This window comes from Mya arenaria, chromosome 15 (assembly GCF_026914265.1).
Source record: "Mya arenaria isolate MELC-2E11 chromosome 15, ASM2691426v1".
Lineage (NCBI taxonomy): Eukaryota > Metazoa > Mollusca > Bivalvia > Myida > Myidae > Mya > Mya arenaria.
In genome coordinates this window covers 22,684,076-22,705,433 of record NC_069136.1, presented here as the reverse complement: position 1 = coordinate 22,705,433, position 21,358 = coordinate 22,684,076, and the positions used below count along the sequence as shown (strand labels likewise).

Here is a 21,358-nt window from a genome sequence, read left to right as displayed (position 1 = left end):
ATGCGCAGTACTGGGTATACCGCGCAGAACCCGAGCGTCGATCAGCTCTTTTGTGACAGGGAACTGCCCTTTGGATGGTACAAGTTCAAAGGAGGTAAATAGTGTTGGTTTTAGTTTTAGCTCATTTTAAATAGTATCAATTTAATTATATATGAACATGCAGACATAAAACCTCTGTTGTTTAAGTGTGTTGTGTAACGATCCACGAAACATGCTTCAAATAAAAAGTGCTAAAAATGTTAAATCCTTCTTTTCGAGAAATTTGCATTTAATATCTCTTATACGAGTATAGGATATGAAGAGAGGGCCCGAGCTGACTAAGGACAGCGGTTACTTCCCTTGAAGTACCAACAGCAAATCACGTGACAGAAGGGAGATTAATTTCAATTCTGTGAAATTTATATTATCCATATGCATTGTTTTTATCCAATTTTATGCGCTTTGGCTTACTATTGCTAATGGGTTTATTGCTAATTTTATTTGCAATAAATACTGGTTAAATCAAATCACGTAGAAATGATCTAATTCACGTGACGGCATTCAAAAGTCAAAATAATCTTTCAATTGATTAAAAAGCTGTTTTTAATCACTTCAAACTCATACACCTGAATTTCGAGCTATTTTTCGTCTAGGGAGATCAATGCGTAGGCGGTTGTATATACATATTTCACATCATTGCTCTTCTTGGGACCCCCAGTCCGCTCCGCAGTGAATATATATAAATATCAATGAATAAACGAAGATACAGCTGAAAAATGAAAAGAGCATAAGGAGAAAGAGAGATAAAAAGAGGTGGTATGTGTAATACTAGCTTGAGGATGGATTTCATCCTCGGCACCCCAGCATATCATAACCAATATGATACCCTGGACAAATTGGCTATGGAAACTTCGTAAATCTTGAATATGCATAAGCATTTTCCGGCCAATGAAATAGCCGATAACAAAAAAGGAAAGAATCTCCTTTGTGAAGGACTATCGGCATATTTAACAATATCCTTCCTAAAACGATTTGTAAGCCGTAATCTCATTGGATTATTTCGAACCTAGATTACATCGATAACTTCTCGGCCATTTCTGCACCGCATGATGTGTGTCTCATACGACCAATCAAGCGGCTGGATTTCACCTTATTAATTATTCATGAGTACGAGATTTTTACAGCTGATTTGCCCAGGGTATCATATGGGTTATGATACGCTGGGATGCAGAGGATGGATGGATTTACGATCACCGATGTATCTTAATCTTAACACACAAGTTAAGATTTTAAAAGTTTTTCAAACATTTATACTAAACAAGCGTCATGGCATGTATTTAGAACAATGCACCATAAGTAGGATCTGCTTATAGTCTATTTCACATTACTACACCCCACCCCCACCCCTCCACAGTTTATATTTGAATCCAATGAACTCCCATGACATATTTGATAACATATGATAAGATTTGTAACTTGAAACCTAAGTTTTGGCAAGTGAACTCATATAACAGAACGTGATAACGTATGTGTCGGCTGTTGAATGATTAAGTGTCAAACACTCTTTTGTACATGCAAACACTGTCCTAGATTCGCTTTTTGTAAAAGATAGTGTTCCAACATTCCAATGTTATTCACAGTAGTTATACAAAGAAATGATGATTCTGTAATACTATTTTAACACACATATAATCCTTGTAACGATTCGGATGTTTGCGCTCCCGTTGTGCTTGTTGATACTGCTGATGTTGTAGATGTTGATTTAATGGTTGCTGTGGGTTTTCCTCCGTCGTTGAAGTATTGGCGGCGGTTGAAGGATGCTGCATTTCTGACAGTGATCTCGGTGTAGCCTGGTGTTGCTGAAAAGCGTAACAGGATTTGAAATTTGGGGTATAATTTCCTGCAATTCAGACTCGTCTGTTGTAACAACAATGTGTCAGGCACGCAAATGATCCACACGTTGTTGTTTCTTGACAATCGACCAACATTTGCTTCATTTTCATATAAAAGGGCCTGTTTAACTGATGACTGTGCTCTGACGTGTCCATGACTGTTTAACCCTTTTCCACACAGAAACAGTTTATCAATTTTGAAAATTGCTGTTTTTTAAATGACTGTGCCCATGACTTTTTAATCCTTTCCTACATAGAAACTGTTTCTCAAGTTTGAAAGCTGCTGTTTCTTGCATGTGCATCGTGACAGGTTTTTATATATGCTTTATATATCTTGAATAATTTCAGTGAAATTTGGCATCACTTAATCTAACTCTGACCTTAATTTTCTTCCATAAAGTAATTCACTCGGCCTAACGCCATGTATGGCAATATATTAGTAACACCGAAACTAGTCCTGTGACGTTGCTTCTTGAAACCACTTTTGATTAGACTTACAGCTCGCTCTCCTTGGCCATTGCTCGCTTTGTGATTACTCTCAACTCGAATGTACTTTAGGGCATTTTTTCATGAACTCGCCAAGTTCTTAACTAGTGAATGCACTGCCATTGTCTGTGACTAGTAACTGGCATAGTCCATACCTAGCAAATGTCCTTTGTAATAGTTCAATTGTCACTGCTGAAGTCGCTTTGTTTGTATTGAATGCTTAAATCTACTTCGAATGAACATCGATAATAACCAAAAACATTTTTCCTAGAATGAACCTGCATAGTCGACATGCAGTCACAGACAAGGTCGTTTTGGCCATTCCCACGGATGCAATTTAGCTTTAGTGGTTATTTCCCTGTTTGTCTGGTATCTTTTGCCAGACCTGTTGTGGCGTTTTATCCAATGTTCAATGGCTAACACAAAAAAAATGTCAGTTCTAATATGCGATTTGGAAACCTCTGTATTGTTCGGCAATGGTCGTAGAGTTAGACATTGCAAATGCCTTGTCACCTTGTACTGCACACGTACTCATAACCTGCCAAAGTCAATGCCCGCTGTATTCTAGCGGCTGCCGGTTGTCAGAATTGGTTTGGTTTCCCATCAGTAAACCTTAAAGCAGGTTTATGTTTCGAAATTTTGCAAATATTGGTGATTTCTTTCACTCCAAATACCATTTTCTACTTTTCTAGAACAAGTTTTTCACTGCACTTAATACAGTTCCAGAAGCATCTGCTATCGGTCTCTCGGAACCGTCCTCAATTTTGGACAAAACCGCTGCATCTCCAAACGGCGATGCGTCACAGGCCAACAGTAGCTGTTTTTCAGGGTCAAAAAGAACTAACAAAGCTGAAGAGGCCAAGTGGTACTTTGGTTACAGAAATGCCTTGTTTTCGTTCTTGATCCAATGTCACGATGCCCCTTATACAAGTAACGCATGTAACGGCGTCAGAAATCGCTAAATATGTCCTTAAATAATATATGATAAAAGTCATCATTAACAGATAACTTTATAGCCGTTTAATGTTGATGGGTGCTTGTATTTCTTGTATATTCATTACCCGTTCTGTACGTGGTGCAACATGTGTCCAATATAGGAAGAAACACTTGTTTCGGTTCAGCCTAACACTATGCTTACCGTTCGAACACATACTCCAGATTTTGCAAACGTTTTTTTTTCTTGTAATGTTGTGAGCGCACAAGCTCCGCCCTCTATATGCAAATCGGTATTTGCCCTGCTAAGGCACCAAGGTGGAACCCCTAGAAGTATCAGAGAGGCAGTATGATTCAGACTATTGATGTACTCACATGTAATACACTTGTAGAATAAATGTATAAAAACTTAAGTGTCTTTATTACATACCTACATTGAAACACAACAATTCTGTGACTAAAATGTCGTCGACAGTAACATGTAACATATTTTCCATGATACATTTCTGGACAAGAATTTACACCATAAGGCATTTGATTGTACACAAATAAACCTTTCTGTGTATTAATGGTGACATATGCCTTTGATTAGTCTTCAAGTTCCCATTACAAGTACACTTGTAACATGTCCTAGTCTAAAAGCTTTTTCCGGCCATTTAAATTGCATACAAATGTGCAACTTTATGGAATTAGATAGTTATCCGACTTAAAAACTGTTTTTGTCACTTTATAATCACCACATATCCTGATTGATAAATCACCTTTGACAATCGGTACAATTGGCTCTACCCATTCCAATACTCTACAGGAGTTATTCTCACTTCGTTTTGTAAACGTTCAAGGTATTTCCCAATGCATCCTTACAAATCATACGAAACTGGTTGTACTTTGGTTTGGCATCACGACACTGTAGATTTTTGCCTTCACGCCAGTTATTTTCCCTAATCAAGCTACCGTATTTGTTCCAAATCGCATCTGTTGCCCCAGTGACTTTCACAGAACATATTTTCCCCAAGTTAATCTTGATTTTCAAGCCACTTTCTTGGTAGGAGATTTGTCCCATTATTATTCATCACAATGATTGACAATACGACGTTCTTGTATTCCACGTTGTAGATCCCAAGGATTGTTAAATAAGCTCAAGAGATGAAGATTTTTCACCAGATGAAGATAATTTTAATCTTTGACAGATCTTTGAATTAACTATCGTTGCTGAAGCTCCCGTGTCCAACTCAAATGGCACAGTTGTGGCAGCACTGTTTGACGCAAGTTCCAACCTTGTCACTTTCTCCAAGGCTTTTTAAAAGTCCAACTTTGGTCAACAAAGTAATCTTCATTGCATCCTGTCCTCACTAAGGCCACTTACGAGTCGATCGCGAAGCATCATTTCTAGTGTCTCTTCAAATTCGCAATTCCTAACAAGTTAAGTAATTCCGTCACATAGTTTGATACATGTTTTCGAGCACGACAGTTATGTTTAATTGTCTGAATATTTCTGATGGTTTATGATGATGACGTTTTAGCACATGTTATTTTAATTCAGCAAATTAGTCGCCTGATTTGATTGGCAAAATCAAATTAATATAATCGCATTTTTCTGTTCCGCATCAGTTGTTTCATATGCAATTAAATAATATTCCAACCTTTAAACGTACTCATTCCTATCCTCGTTCCCATAGCAGAACTGTCTTGTTATTTCCTACAAAGCCATCCATCATCCCCGTCGTCAAATGTAATAACTTAAGATTTCATAAGCTTTACACACATTTTTCTTCGACAAGCATCACCGTGCAACTGAATATGCTTTGAACAATGCAAACCATAAGTAAGATCAACCTACATTCTATTCCATATCACTACATTAAGGATTAAAGCTGGCGACCACGTGTCAGGCGGAGTACCACTGTAACACCCATCTCCCATTGTGGATGAACGGCACGCATCCTGCAGCTCTGGGGGCCATCGTCACCAACAACGTTTGCGCCATCGATATGACGGGCCTGGATTGCTGCTCCCTACAAAGCACCATCAGGGTAAGACCACTTTGTGTATATTGTATGCAAGGAGGACCATGTAAGTCTTTGGACGCTTTACCCCAGATTGCAATCGTGTCAAGTTAAGTCGTGTAGTTGGCGTAACTTTATCCAGACGGATAACCCAAAACTGTTCCTCGCTGTGCATATCATATGCGTTGATTTATATTTGTTTCTCATACCCATTTTAACACATATGTCGACACATCATCTAGAATTAATTTATAGAATACAAACATTATCAATAATTTGAGTAAAATATTACCAAAGTAACAACTGTTTGTTTTTTGTCTAATTTAGCCAGATTTTTTACCGAATGAGAAATTGACTGATGAATGACATTTCAAATTATAACTTTGACCAGTGTGTAGATTTTGGTCACGCGACTACCTCTCGACCAATGCATTATGCAAACAATTTGATACTGGTACATATTACAACTATTCCCATTTTAATTTCTAGGTAAAAAACTGCAGTACTTTTTTCGCCTACGAACTGAAACCCGCGCCCGGTTGCCACATGTCCTACTGTGCAGGTAAGGGAGAAAACATTTATTTTGAAGGGATATAACTATTAATATAAACCATACCACACTGATTACTTCCCTTAGTAAACTGTTCTACGCCCATACTGTGCAGGTAAGGGATATAACTATTAATATAAACCATACCACACTGATTACTTCCCTTAGTCAACTGTTCTACGCCCATATTATGCAAGTAAGGGATATAACTATTAATATAAACCATACCACACTGATTACTTCCCTTAGTAAACTGTTCTACGCCCATATAATGCAAATAAGGGATATAACTCTTTGAACATGCCATACCACACTTATTATTTACCTTAGTAAACTATTCTGCGTTCTGCGGGTAAGGGGGATAACTAGTATATGTGCGCATAATCTCCGTTAAGTATAAATAACGTCGAGTAGCGGACGTAGGGGTGGCGAAGGCGGGGCTTATTATCGTCACTCGCGTTGTGTAAAACGAATATAACATAAGCTATCTTTTTCATCTAAAACATGCTTCTATGGATCTGGGTCTGAATTACGACAGTGATCTTCAACTATGACAAAACAGAGATCATACAAATACAGGATTTAACAATTATAACACAATAATCATTTATCATTACACATACACAAAAATTATTCAAACAATATAAGCAATTCTTACAATTCAACAGACATTCATAATAGAATTACGTGTATTCATTATTCAATTAATGATCTTTAAAGAGGTTTGTTTTATACAAAGCTTTAAAAGTATTTCATGTAGAGGCCTGTCGAATAATAATCGGAATTGTGTTCCATACATTTTTGGATCAGTAAGAAAACGATTTCTTACCATAGTTGGTATTTTAGCGAATTGAGCTGGGTTATTTTTGTAGTGGACCTTAATGAGAATTTTTAAATTGTTGACAATAAAATTACTTCGCTTAAATATTTTGGAATGAGCAAAAGCAAATATACTTAAAGATACTATTAAGTACTTGAAATTAATGAACATTCATAATTTTACTTTCTGAAATAGCGTCATCTTAACTTTAACATAGCTCAGTATTCTACAGGAAGTGGAACCCCCTGTCTTCCACACCAGACGTCAGCTACTGGCTTCACACCGGGGTGTTCCGGTAAGTCCATGTAAACGTCACGACCATACGTCATACACATTCAATTTAGGACTATCAATATGCGTAAATCCTATAATCTTACCCGGTGAGATTTGGGATATACCATTACGTCATATCTTGGAACCATCCGGTAAAGGAAATGTTTATGTCTTTTATGGTACGTATTTGTAGTATAGATCTTTAAAACAATTAATGAATTAATAAATATATTACCTACGTTGACATTTTACTAGTCTTTTAGAAATACATTTCTACTCTGTATTATCAGAATTCATTTAAATAAACTTTCATAACAACTCGAAGCTATTGAACTTTTGTGCTACTGTTTCAGACAAGTTTCCACAGATGCTGACTTCACCACACTTATCCAACCCAATTTTGACGCCCGGGTCGTTTAAATTCCAGTGCGATATTAATTTTGACCACGCTCGACGTGACGTCGGTTTTGACGTACAGTTCCTTTTTGACGACAAGCCCGACCGTAACGTCCCGCCCGTGCATATTACTGACGGGGTCACTAGGCACGCTGACCTAGATCAAAATCTTCTGAAGGGTCATATGGGGCAAAACGTAAGTCACTATATTGACTGTTAAAATATGACTTGTATTATTTACAAATTACAAGTATCAAAGCGCTAAAAGTACTGCAGGTAAGGTAGCAATAATAAAAAGGAGAAAAACAATTTTGAAATGGGATCATTTACCGCTCACTGCTTCTTACGCTTTTTAAATACAAATGAGAATGTAAGTGAATGTAAAGATGTTGATGTGATTTCTAGCATTAGTTATAATGTATGTGTAAACAAATGTAAGCCAGTCTCATCAATGTGAGAAAACCTGTAATAACTCAAAACATGATTTTCGATATGTTCATTTAACTATTAAAGTGTGTTCGTTGATATTTTTATATTAGTATATGCCTATTCCCTTTCCCATATACAACAGTGAAATACTGCACGCTGTAATGGAAAATCCGTATCACCAAACTGTCGTTTTCTGATTCCGTATCGTGCTAGTACCGTGTGTAGTTTATGAACTACTTTCGCGCCGCTAATAGCGTGGCAAAAATAACTGCTAAAATCTGTTGATACTTAAAATTACCAAATTTTACTCACGTCACTAAAAGCATGTTAATATTTAGGAATATGATTCTTCAAAGAAACGTAACGATAAGCACAAAGCAGAGAACACTTCCAACATATATGTATCTAGACAAATAGTTGTTTGCCAATTCGAAGTTCATAAATTGTAACGTTATCATATACATGATCAGCTCGCAAATACAAAGAAGATAGCAAATTTGCGTCATCGATAGTAATAGCGATCGACTAACGAACTTCCCTCAACTCTGCATATATACTGATCGTTAAAAAATCCCATGAATATTCACTTTGTTAGAATGGCCGCGTTACGTCTTCATGAAATGACGATTAGTCTATACTCGTAAAATAAGTACAGGTTATGTTTGTTATTTTTTCGCTGTGGCATTTAATAATTGCTCGTATTAGCAATTTGTTTATTTTGCTGAGATATAAAACCTTTTTTTTTTGGCTCAAGAGAGTAAATTGTGTAACTTCTGACTTCGTTTCACTGGAGTAACGTCCCTTGCCTTGCCTTCAATACATAAAAGTACATAACATATTCATACACGCAAGCCACTCCATATTTGGACATCAGACAGATATAGCGGTATAATCTAAATTAAATTGAAACCGAAAAAATAAAAAGGAATAATTAAATAGTCAGGTATAAAATAAATGGAATGTTACGATAGGACTTAGGACCTGTGGTCTCGACGGATACGTGTTTAGACACCGAACTCGACGTGATACAGGTCACCAGGTTACGTAGTTTGAATATTATAGGTGAGCTGCGCTGTGCGGACATTCTTTCTAACTCCCCCGAAGCCTGGCACCCATTTCAACAGCACCTACATTCCGAGTAACATCTACTGGATCGGCATTAAGGTAGGTCATTTTGTAATCTGCCTTAAAGTGATTTCTTCGGAATCCTATAAGGGACATTGCGATCCCGTCCCTAGCCTTTTGAAAATGTTCAAGACAAACACGCAGTGGCCCAAATAGGATTCCATTCATTTCGGCATTATTAATCAATGAATTATCATGCTACCTCAGAACGAATTCTATATGTTCGTATGATAAGTATTAAAAGTTCAAATATGACAATAGATAACGATACATTTTTCATATTTCAATATATTTTTTAGATATTAATCTTTTAGACTGTTAAAACGCCTTTGTCACCGATGTCAACATGACTAGCAAAAAGAGCAGATTATGGTTTGCATGTAAGTAGTTCTTTCCTAATTGCACTTTTTAGACATACACAAACCGCCTTGTAGTCGGAGAAAATGAGAATCCGAAGACTGTTTCCATCTACTCTACAGTCCCCATCCGCTGTCCTCCCCCACACGACAAAACATGCAACCTTGAGATTGAACTTGGCCCCATAAACAATAACGGTATCTGTTTTGTTAACCATATTAACAAACAACGGCAGCAATATTTAAGTGTTGGATAATCGAAAACAATCATAACCGATCATCGAATCAAAATAGCCAATCATAATTGATCATCGAATCAATTGGAATGATTTCTTATGATTGCAATGGAATTAACATCTCTGTTTACTAAATTGACAACTATTATATCTTTTTGTTTTTAAAAATTGGCCATCCATATTGTATTACAGAATAATACATTAGAAACAATGCATAAGTGGCTTGTTAGCAATATGAGTATTTCAACAACGGTAAATGTTTGTTAGAGAAAACAGATTGTTAGCAGCTCCCATGCCACCACTATTTGGTGTTTTCATTTTTGTCTGAGCCTATGACAACCGAGGTTTTTCAAATGTTCTGTTCATTCATTTACGTAGATCGATTTTTGAAGCATTCACCAACATATAATTTCAAAGTGTATACTTCATTTAGTCTATTTCACACCTTTTGTAAGTGTAGATTTAATAGAGAAAGGTAGCATATACTTGGTGTTTGCAGTTTTTGACAAATGTACCAACAAACCCACTCTACACCATTCGGAACTCCTCGGCCATTTTTTTCAAAAACAACATCGGATGTATGCCGGTACATCAGTTGAAGTAGTTCGTATTTCTTTTAAATATATAGTTAATTAAATTTAGTGTTTTAGAGTTGTATTTATTGATCTAAGTTTTAATTGATTACCAGTGAAGTGTATTATTGCAAACATAATTAAGATTCCCAAGAGTTAAGACATCAAGTTTAACTGCTAAATAAAATTACTACGCGATCTACTTGCAGCGGACTTCAACGTACCTCTTTTTGAGTATGTAAACCGTCCAAATACATCCGAGGTTGTTTTTGAAAAAAATGGCCGAGGAGTTCCGAATAACTCTACACTTGAAAAATGGAGCGAGCGTAGCGAGGCTGCAGGCCGAAAAAGCTTAGTTTTCACTGTCTTCACTACATGATAATGAGCCATTCGGAGCTCCTCGGCCATTTTTATCGAAAACAACCTCGGATGTATTTGGACGGTTTACATACAAATAATGGTACTATGAGGGAGAAATGTTCTTAATTATGTATCCTAAACAGGACAGGTGGCTTTTGTGAAAGATTGTAACGTGCACTTCACCCCGGCAATGTGGAACCCGAAGACAAACAGGGCAACCACCACTTTCCAGGTAATTTAGAATTGTCTGCATTGTTTAAATAAGTATTTATTTTTAACGCCGCGCCTATCAAATACCAAACTATATATATAGTATATAACTCGTATACTTAATCGGTACAAATAAAGAAATACTAAGTTTTTGTAACTAAATAAGTGAATGCTTAAAATATTTTTATAAATATCGGAATGCATCAATCTTCATATAATATTTGAGACATATAAAATATTTATATAAAAAAACTACAAAAACAAGCTCAGTAGCTTAAAGTTTAAACATTACCCCCCGTTTAATGGCAAAGAGGTAAACGCCAAAGACATATAACACATAAACAAACAATTACAAACCAGAAACATGCAACAACAGCACAAAACTCCACAAAAACACAGTACATATATAATATATAAAAACAGGGGTGTTTATCAAGGATTGTTAAGTACCGCCTTGGAACGGTCAGTAAAATGTATATTTACTGGGGGTTAAACTGATTGTGTGCAAAACCTCACTCTTATCCCAACAATCCCGAATAAAGTGAAAACATAAAAGGTCAATCCTATCAAATGCCTTTTATGGCTACTGTTTATTGCAAGATTGTAACATGACCAAGAAAGCATTGCTGCGATGGCACAGATGAGATATGTCTTATGTTGTTCTTTGATCTAGTGGCCATGACTTACTAGCTCGTTCGCACAACTTAATTATCTGCAAGTCTTGACCAAGACATCACTAAATTGACAACAAAATTAATTCGTGCGAACGAGATATTAAGTCTTAGTCACAGCATCCTTAGCCATGATAACGAGATAGTTAGTCGTGGCCAAGGCATGCTTAGTCTTAGCCTATAACATATAGGGCAAACACTAACATTGGTGGAACTTTTAGGGCTAAAACTAACATTGGTTTAAATCTAGTGCAAGCAATTATATTGGTTGAAATTGAAGGACATATACTAACATTAAAAGTTGGAGAAGATATAGGGCAAACACTAACATTGATTTTAAATCTAGCGTTTGGCGATAATCTAGGGTAAAACAAACATAAGTTTGGTAATCAAAGGCCAACACTAACAATGGTTAGAAATCTAGAACAAACACTAACATTGGGTTGAAAATCTAGGACTAACACCAATATTGGGTTGAAAATTTAGGACTAACACCAATATTGGGTTGAAAATCTAGGGCAAACACTAACATTGGGTTGAAAAGCTATGGCAAACACTAACATTGGGTTGAAAATCTAGGGCAAACACTAACATTGGTTGAAAATCTAGGGCAAACACTAACATTGGGTTGAAAATCTAGGGCAAACACTAACATTGGTTGAAAATCTAGGGCAAACACTAACATTGGGTTGAAAATCTAGGGCAAACACTAACATTGGTTGAAAATCTAGGGCAAACACTAACATTGGTTGAAAATCTAGGGCAAACACTAACATTGGGTTGAAAATCTAGGGCAAACGCTAACATTGGTTGGAAATCTAGGGCAAACACTATCATTGGTTGAAAATCTAGGGCAACACTTACTCTGGTTGGAAATCTAGGTTAAACATTAACATTGGTTGGAAATCTAGGACAAACATTAACAATGGTTGAAAATCTAGGGCAACACTAACTCTGGTTGGAAATCTAGGGCAAACGCTAACGTTGGTTGGAAATCTAGGGCAAACATTAACTCTGGTTGAAAATCTAGGGCAACTCTAACTCTGGTTGGAAATCTAGGGCAAACACTAACAATGGGTGGATATCTAGGGCAACACTAACATTGGTTGGAAATCTAGGGCAAACACTAACATTGGTTGGAAATCTAGGGCAAACACTAACATTGGTTGGAAATCTAGGGCAAACATTAACATTGGTTGGAAATCTAGGGCAACACTAACTCTGGTTGGAAATCTAGGGCAAACACTAACATTGGTTGGAAATCTAGGGCAACACTAACTCTGGTTGGAAATCTAGGGCAAACACTAACATTGGTTGGAAATCTAGGGCAAACACTAACATTGGTTGAAAATCGAGGGCAAACATTAACTCTGGTTTGAAATCTAGGGCAACACTAACTCTGGTTGGAAATCTAGGGCAAACACTAACATTGGTTGGAAATCTAGGGCAAACACAAACATTTATTTCAAAATTACCATTAGGCGATCATCTAGGGTAAACACCAACATTGGTTGGAAATCTACGGCAACACTAGGTAAAACTATAGGGATGATTTAACCATTTTCCCTAATGTAGGTTGAAATCAATTATAAACACTAACATTGGGTGAACATCTAAGGCAAATTCTAACATTAGGTGTAAATTTATGGCAATTTCTAGCATTTGATGTAAATCTTAGGCAAATTCTATGAGTTGCTTTAAAGCTAAGGACTAATTTTAACATTGGGTGTAAATTTAAGGCAAATTATATTATTGGGTAAAAACTTACGGCAATTTTTAATTTTGAGTGAAAGTCAAAGGTTTTGTTTAACATTGATTGTGCTTTTGAACATACAGGTGTCAGCCACCAGGGATGGTAAGGCGGACAAGGACAAGGATATTTTCCTTCATTTTAATCCCATTTATACCGCTGATGCCCCGCGATTCTTCAACAACTACCAAATTCCGCTCATGCAAGTAAGACGGGCACGCGGAATCGATTTTTTTCCATTTCAAATTTCCTTTAATTGAACTTTGGAAAAAAAATTGATTTGTTTAACTAATCAGAACATTGTCATAAACATTACACCAAAGCGTTGTTAAATATACTTTGTATGTAATTAACGCTATTAGGAGTAATTGTTATTTATATTTTTGTTTTGTTTAAGCTACTCTCAGTGTACTTGAAATTTGATCGTTTTAGGAATAGATAATCTTATTTTTTAAAAGGACTCGTTCATGGTTTGTAATATACTCTTTTTATTACGAAATAAAGTGTGACAATTATCAGCAGTTTTAAATCTAAGTTACTGACTGCTGGAACCCTTCAACAAATGTTGATATATGCTCAAATATTGTCTTTGAGGTCCACAGTTTTGAATCTCGTTACTAACACTCTTTAACAAAAGGCTGTAGTGTGATCGGTTAACTGACATTATTACGTGGTGCTGCCAATGTTTTAAATACAGGTTTAAATATCAATCAGCTAAATATGAGTCTCTGTGGGCGAGTGGATAAAGTAGCGGTTTTCTAAAAAAATTTGACTGTGGCGGCGTGGGTTCCCTTTTCACTACAACCAGGTTTGAAATTTCGGGAAAATAGAATAATTATAATATAAATGTAATAAGATGCATTACCAGGAAAAGTTTGGTGCCAAAACATGAGCGAGTCCCTTTAAAAAACACCCGAGAATAAAAGAACTACAGCACAGTCCTGTGTTTCTTTGTAGACGACCCACACAATGCAGGTTAAAATTGTTTACGAATAAAGGAAAACAAATACTATCACCTGTCCTATATATCCTGACGTACTGGAAAAATAAATTCTAATATTTTCTCATTTAAGATTTTAGCAAAAGATATAAACACGTCTACCTGTTGGTGTACGGGCGACCCTCATTGTATCACCCTGGATACAACCCTCACGAAGAAGGGCTCGTAAGTATTTACAATCTGGCGTACCGTTTGATCCATTTGAACTCGAATCTATTTATACATTTTGCGTTGTTAATTGTCTATCTGTTTTTTTAATGGCACCTGAACGTGAGGTACTCATGGTGAACGTTTATTAACACTCAAAATCTACCCGACTCGTCCGTCGTGTGTCGCCTTCTTCAGCACTTTCTTTTATCCACCTTGACTGTTTGGCATTATTCTATTCCAATGTAATATTTTATTCAAGTGGTTCAGGTACAATGACCGATTAAAACTTAACCCGGAGCTAAACAATACATGTTTTCTGCAGTTTTCTTCAACCGTTAAAAGAAAACCGTTAGTAACGGTTTAAGCCATAAAAGATTAACGTTTGAACAGAAATATGCAAATCTGGGCTCTGATCTTTTGTCAGCAATCTTTTATCATTGGTTGGCCGATCTTTACGCAAAAGACAAAACATAAAAAAGTTGTAAAAACGGTATATCTGTGAGAGTGCAGCTTTAATGTCCTAAGTAGCACACACGGCCAATTGTCTTGATGTCCCCTATCAAGTATATTCAAATAATACGTACCCGTCTTGTGCCTCACCCGAACTCATTGTATTGTGTGTTACCTGAATTAAAACTACACATTACAATTGGAGGGTGGGGGAGGCATTAAAAAGTCTCGTATTTTACAGATAACAGATTATTATCAAAACAAGATTTCGAAGCAAAACAAAAGTTGTGTTTTGTCTTATGACCATTTTTATAGTATGAAAACGGTTCAACAAGTTAGTAGACTTCTGAAATAACTTTTTTAATTTATTGAAGTATTTGTTTACTGTTTGGACATGATAAACATCAAACTGAAATTAACAAAAAACTTCGACATCACTGATTTGTGTAGGGTAACGCTGCAGCCGACCACGCCTTATAAACGCTGGATTTCACGTACATAACCATGTTATAAATCATATATGAATGTTTATTTTTCGCTTCCATATTGTGCCATACGTGTTCTAGCACTACATTTAAACCTCATATATACATATCCGTGTTTAAAAAAGTAAATAAATAAAATACCAAAATATGGTTTGATGGTAAGAAGATGTTTATTACGTCAAGATGTTCTTTTGAAATCCTGTTTTTCATCATTTCCTAGCAGAGACTTGGAAATTAATTTGTTATTTTTCCTGTTTTGAGATTGTTTACGCCAGAGAAGAAAAATCGGGGAATGTAGTTCCACATTGTAAAGACCAAATCTTGGTATATAAGTAAAACTATTGAACTAATATCAAAATGTAATGCACAACTTACTAGAGCTAAATGAATGTCTCTAGCATTATAAGTAATTTCGTTGAGCATTTTAAAGTACATGAAGGATAAAGCATCACACTTTGTTCTTGATATCAAGGCTCAGTTGGTGCTTGATAAAAACAACCTAATGCATCAGATCGCCTTCTTCCTAAGTTAGCAAACAACTTTCTGACAATTTTCGGTACAGTTGCATAGTGTAAGGTTTTAAGCCAAATTGTGTTCTTAATTCTTTCAATATGTCATTAAATATTTCAAATATGTTGAGTGCAATTAGAGAAAACGATAAAATTATTTGGACATTCTAAAATTAAGTTTCAACGTATAAAACCTCACGATTATGTCTATATATATCCACGTGGGCGTCTTCAACAGGAAGATGGGACACATTATTGTCATTGAAAAAATCTCTCGGTCGTTGAATATGTATCTGAAATAAAAAAAAAATGTCTTCGTTATATACGTATAGTACTCCTATATGTTTTCCGATGTTCAATAAATCTACCTTTGAAACTTATTTACATATTTTACTTAAATTATTTAAATACAAGCACACATACGATCCACATGTTGTACGTAGTATAAAAAAACAGTCCAGAAATACAAATCCTCATATTTGTATGGAGACGTCCATCATTTAACATGCTATACATGCATCGTATTAGCTGGGTACATGTGTTCTCTTCAATTGAAAGTTTAACAGGACAAGAGTTGACGGATTAAGTCTAGTTTTATCAAACATAATGAACAACAACTCAAGCAAGTCCTTTTAACTGTTATTATTACTAAGGCCACACCAAATTGATATTTCGTTCCTCGGATTTACCGCTCCTATTTTTTTGAAAACGTAAAAAAAATATTTTTATTTTTTTTTGTGCGCCCGCACCTCCATTTTGATCGCCAAGCAGATTTTTTTCAGGTAATAATTTATTAAAAGGCTTAAAATAATCAACTATAATTTTTCTACGCTATTTTTCGTGTTTTTGTAAAGGAAGTTACCGATGCGTAGTGTTTTTATAATGTATCTCGATCGGTTTAGCATTGGGTTTCAATAAATTCAATCAAAATGGCGGCTTCCGGTATAAACAATGTGGCTCGAAGTTTGGAAATTAAATCGTATTTTTGACAATAAATATGTTTTGAGCATGCTTGAAGTCATTGTTGATCGTCTCATGCACTAAAGGATCATTATTTAAAGAAATCATTATGCAATAAAGCATGTGTATCTGAGTCTGGTAGCGATTATATTGCGTAATTAGTGACTCGTTTTGAATGGAAATCGGAATGATCAACTTATTACTGTACTATTTTATTCAAGTCATAATACAAGGGATCAAAATTTTACCTCGTTACGACGATGCTGAAGATGATATGGAACATGAGTCATTGTTTGGTCCAAATTGATGTATCAAGCTCATTTTTGATCAAATTCTGACAAAACAACAGTTTTGAACAAGTATCTTTTCACAAATAGCGATATAAACACTGGTCTGGATATAACTCAACATAAGTAAGCGTAAGTTTATCACCTTATATTTTGTTTTTATTTGCAGCATAATCCGGGATTGTAATGCACTTGTCAATTGTAACCACTGCCCCGCCCACCCCTCGCCCTTGTTCCAGGGGTATACCGGGGACAGCAGAGGCAATGGGCTGTGTTTTTACCTTACAAGTGGCCCCGCAGTGCCTAGTGAATGTGGTTTTGTCTTCATATTGAAAATAGTCCGGAATGGGCCTCACATAGGTATTCGGGGTTGCGGGGCCATTTGGCAGGGATTTTACCAGCAGTGTGTCCTTGCAGGTCAGGTATTTTACCCGGGTTTTGAGAGACCGGAAGTCAAAGTCCCCGCTATTCCGGACTTAGGGGGGGGGGGGGGGAGGGGGCATATACAATTGGCTGGTGCATAAAAACATCTAAATAACCAAAAAAAAGTACTCTAAAAAATATCCTTCTTTTTGTTTTAATAAGCACATGTCATTGCATTTCCTGTGATAATAAAAACAATATTTAGTCTATGCTAAATGGAGTCTGATGTTTGATGATGCCTGTGTAAGTGATCATTTTTTACAAATACAAAATCAATCCTAAGTTATGTCTAAATACAGTTGCATATGATGTTAAACTGATTCAGGTAGATGTATATAAGTTGTTTCAAACTTTTTACTAAAAGCAGGGTTATTTATTATTATGAATGATCGTCATATTAAAGTACGTTTTAATTATATAAGAAATTAGATTTATCCATATAATGTTTGTACTATACACGGATGAATAAATAGTGTATTCCGACATTTTCCCAATGTCCATTAGAGGTTCAGTTTAAGATGGCATTAAAATGGGTTTAAGGGCAATTATTTTGAACAATCCTTCTTATTTATATTGAATATAAGGAAAAATATATTTTTCGCTCTCCGCTCGCTTCGGTTTTAATGAAAACTGACAAAAATAAAAAAAAAATCGCTCGCTTGCTCCAATTTTTTTTGGCAAAAATCCGAGGAACTAAACATTAATTTGGTGTGGCCTAAGATGAATCTAAGGTCCATGAAAGAAATGTGAGCTGATCATATAGCACGTTTGGTCGGCTACAGCATTGCTTCGTTTATGTTTTTGCTGTTATTCGGGTGAGGCGGGGATACGTTTTATTTAATATTTAACATGTTTCTGACAACACGGTGCTCTCTTAATTTAATTTGTTTTACCGGGGTATATCAATTCATATCACCTCTGATTATTTCCATCACTTAGTAGAAACGTTAAAACTATGCTCACCTTAACTAGAATTATGATAATGAATATATATTTACGCTTAGACCTACTCAACTGCGTCTTTGATGTATTGCATCAAAATTCGTACTGTCTTCATTTACCTCATGTAATTAAAAATCTCATTTTTCTATGCTATGGAAGGTCATTGTTCCAAAATAAAACATTATTATTTATATTCAATAAGGTTGTTAATGGACTGAATTGTTTTACATCCAGTTAAATAAAATGCAAAAAGTATTGACAAAAATATGAAACTGCGTGTTTTTTCTTTGTGCATTTCAGCTATTTGGACTACTACTTGATCGGAGAGTTTATTATGTATAACAGCACCACCAGAGACTTCCAGGTGAGTGGGTAGGCGTATTTTGGAGTTTACCATGTATAACAGCACCACCAGAGACTTCCAGGTGAGTGGGTAGGCGTATTTTGGAGTTTACCATGTATAACAGCACAATCAGAGACTTCCAGGTGAGTGGATAGGCGTATTTTGGAGTTTACCATGTATAAAAGCACAATCAGAGACTTCCAGGTGAGTGGGTAGGCGTATTCTGGAGTTTACCATGTATAAAAGCACAATCAGAGACTTCCAGGTGAGTGGGTAGGCGTATTCTGCAGTTTACCATGTATAACAGCACAATCAGAGACTTCCAGGTGAGTGGGTAGGCGTATTCTGGAGTTTACCATGTATAAAAGCACAACCAGAGACTTCCAGGTGAGTGGGTTGGCGTATTTTCCTGGAGTTTACCATGTATAAAAGCACAACCAGAGACTTCCATGTGAGTGGGTAGGCGTATTCTGGAGTTTACCATGTATAAAAGAACAACCAGAGACTTCCAGAACAACCAGAGACTTCCAGGTGATGGGGTAGGCGTATTTTGGCACAAGCGTCGCTCTATTAATGCTGCGACAAAAAAAAAATTCGGCCTTAAAAACTATGTTTTTGGTATTGTTTGCCTAAAGTCTGTTAGTTTCTACAAAAGATAGTGCCTTTTTGCACATGCGGATGAGTTGCTCTGTCATGTTTTCGCTTACCTCGGATAGAAGATTGCCCGAATTATATTCACCTTTTGCGTTTGAATAACAATTAATATTTACACCTCAACGTCCAGTCATTGAACGGTCCTTCGATAATTACGAATATTTTCCGACGAACGCAACATCTTCGGATATGTTCGGTTTGCGATTCATCGCCTTTTAAAATAAATTGAAAATTGTTTATCTTGTTTTTGTTTGTATTGTGTCGGCAGGCCACGAAAAACATTAGTCAACATGCTGAAAAGTGTTATTCTATGGTTTGTTAAATGTATTGTTGTCCTTATCGTTTCTATTTTACGTAAATAATCCTCTAACTTATAAACTCTGAAGTGATTACATTTTCCCGCGTTATAATGACATTATAAGATAATCTGTTTACGGTTACGGTCGGGTCGGTCCATTTACAGAATGGATGAGAATGCATTACTGTAAAGTTTTCTTAAATAAAATCTAGTATTTTCAAAACAATTTTGTGAAGAAATAATGCACTGTTAGTTTAAATATAAGTAATTAATTGCGTGATTGATGTCATTATCGGGGATATAACCGCAGCTTGGATGGTTAGAGTACGCGTGGAGTCCTTCGGACTGCAAATACCAGCTTGGATGTAATGAATTTGAGCCTTCTGTGCTTTTCAGGTACAAGTCAGGACGTGGAAATGTAATCACAGAGTGTCATGTAACTGCGGAGTCGCAATGAAAGAGGGAAATAACGTCGTAATTCTCGACATGTGCCAAACACAGTACGGGACTTCTTTTCCGCGTATAGTTTTTCCCAACAATAGCTCTCATAGAATGGTGGTCAACAGGGACAAAGCAGGGAACAGTTGGATTGTAGGCAGTTATGACTTCATAATGCATCAATCAAATGTAACCACGCCCCCCTCCCCAGGTCCGGGGAATAGCGGGGACTTTGACTTTCAGTCCAGCCAATCCCGGGTAAAATCCTCGCCCTGCGGGAACAAACTGCTGGTAAAATCCCCGCCAAATGCCCCCGCACCCCGGGGACATCCTAGGTAAGGCCCAATCCCATCTTTTTGGCGCGAAAACAAAACCACCGCATTCACCAGGCACTGCGGGGCCACTTCGAAGTTAAAAACACGGCCCATTTCCCCCGCATTCCCCGGTAAGCCCCCGGACCTGGGGGCCGTGGTTACAGTTGACTGGTACATAAAACGTTCATTCTTTAGCATTACTAATTTTTGTTTATGCCAACAATTCAAATAAAAAAAACACATAATACGACCGACACAAAATTATTGCATAATTGCCTTTAAATGTCACGATATATTTCATATGTGTATTCAGTAAACGAACAACAACATGTCTATTCAAACATATTCGGAACGAATGGCCGAACAAATCGAAAACGTATTAATTAACTTTCTGAACAGAATGTGACGAGCGATCCGAAGGAGTATACACGTAAATGATCTGGCAATGAAATGAAAACAAATCGTTTTGATTTATCTTTTTGAAAACAGGTGAGTTTTCCGTCAGGCGCCCAGGTCAAAGTAACAAACTACCGTAGCGTAGCGTTGAACGTGCACATTACTGCCCCTGAAGTCGACTTCTCCGGAACGGAGGGTCTGTGTGGCTTTTTTGACGGAAACAGGGACAACGACCTAACGTATCCGACAGGAAAGATTGCCACCTTCCCGACCAATCGTTCACAGAATAATAACTTCGTCGAAAGCTGGAGGTTAATTAGTTGAACTAAAAAATAAGTAGTAAATATATTTAGTTCTGATTTAATCTAATAATGTTAGACTTACAGGGGGTCCAACGTGTTTTGTGTTTTCCGAAATTTAATTCAGGGAAATGTGTGATGCGGAATGAAATGGCGTTGTTCGAAGGGATTTCGGTGTTTTGGGAGGATATTTTCACCTGGTAAATATGTTATATCATTTTCTCGCAAAATCACGAAAATCCGTTTTAAAACAGTAGTAGTCTACCCCCCCCCCCCCCCCCCCCCCCCACCACCACCACCACCGCATCACACATTTCCCTCACTTATAATTCGGAAAACACAAAAACACACTGGGCCTGTGGACGA

At 36.6% G+C, this 21,358-nt stretch overlaps 1 protein-coding gene across 1 annotated transcript in view; it reads left to right on the top strand.

The window, feature by feature from the left end:
- The window catches only part of LOC128219200 (von Willebrand factor D and EGF domain-containing protein-like), a 33,215-nt gene continuing 11,857 nt past the window's right edge, over positions 1-21,358 (top strand). The window contains exons 1-13 of the mRNA XM_052927012.1: positions 1-94; positions 5,157-5,323; positions 5,786-5,858; positions 6,899-6,961; positions 7,293-7,531; positions 8,827-8,928; positions 9,302-9,443; positions 10,557-10,645; positions 13,131-13,250; positions 14,118-14,209; positions 18,551-18,614; positions 19,942-20,136; positions 20,787-21,004. Coding sequence (XP_052782972.1) covers positions 1-94; positions 5,157-5,323; positions 5,786-5,858; positions 6,899-6,961; positions 7,293-7,531; positions 8,827-8,928; positions 9,302-9,443; positions 10,557-10,645; positions 13,131-13,250; positions 14,118-14,209; positions 18,551-18,614; positions 19,942-20,136; positions 20,787-21,004 — 1,658 coding nt within the window. The remainder of the gene's footprint in view (positions 95-5,156; positions 5,324-5,785; positions 5,859-6,898; positions 6,962-7,292; positions 7,532-8,826; positions 8,929-9,301; positions 9,444-10,556; positions 10,646-13,130; positions 13,251-14,117; positions 14,210-18,550; positions 18,615-19,941; positions 20,137-20,786; positions 21,005-21,358) is intronic.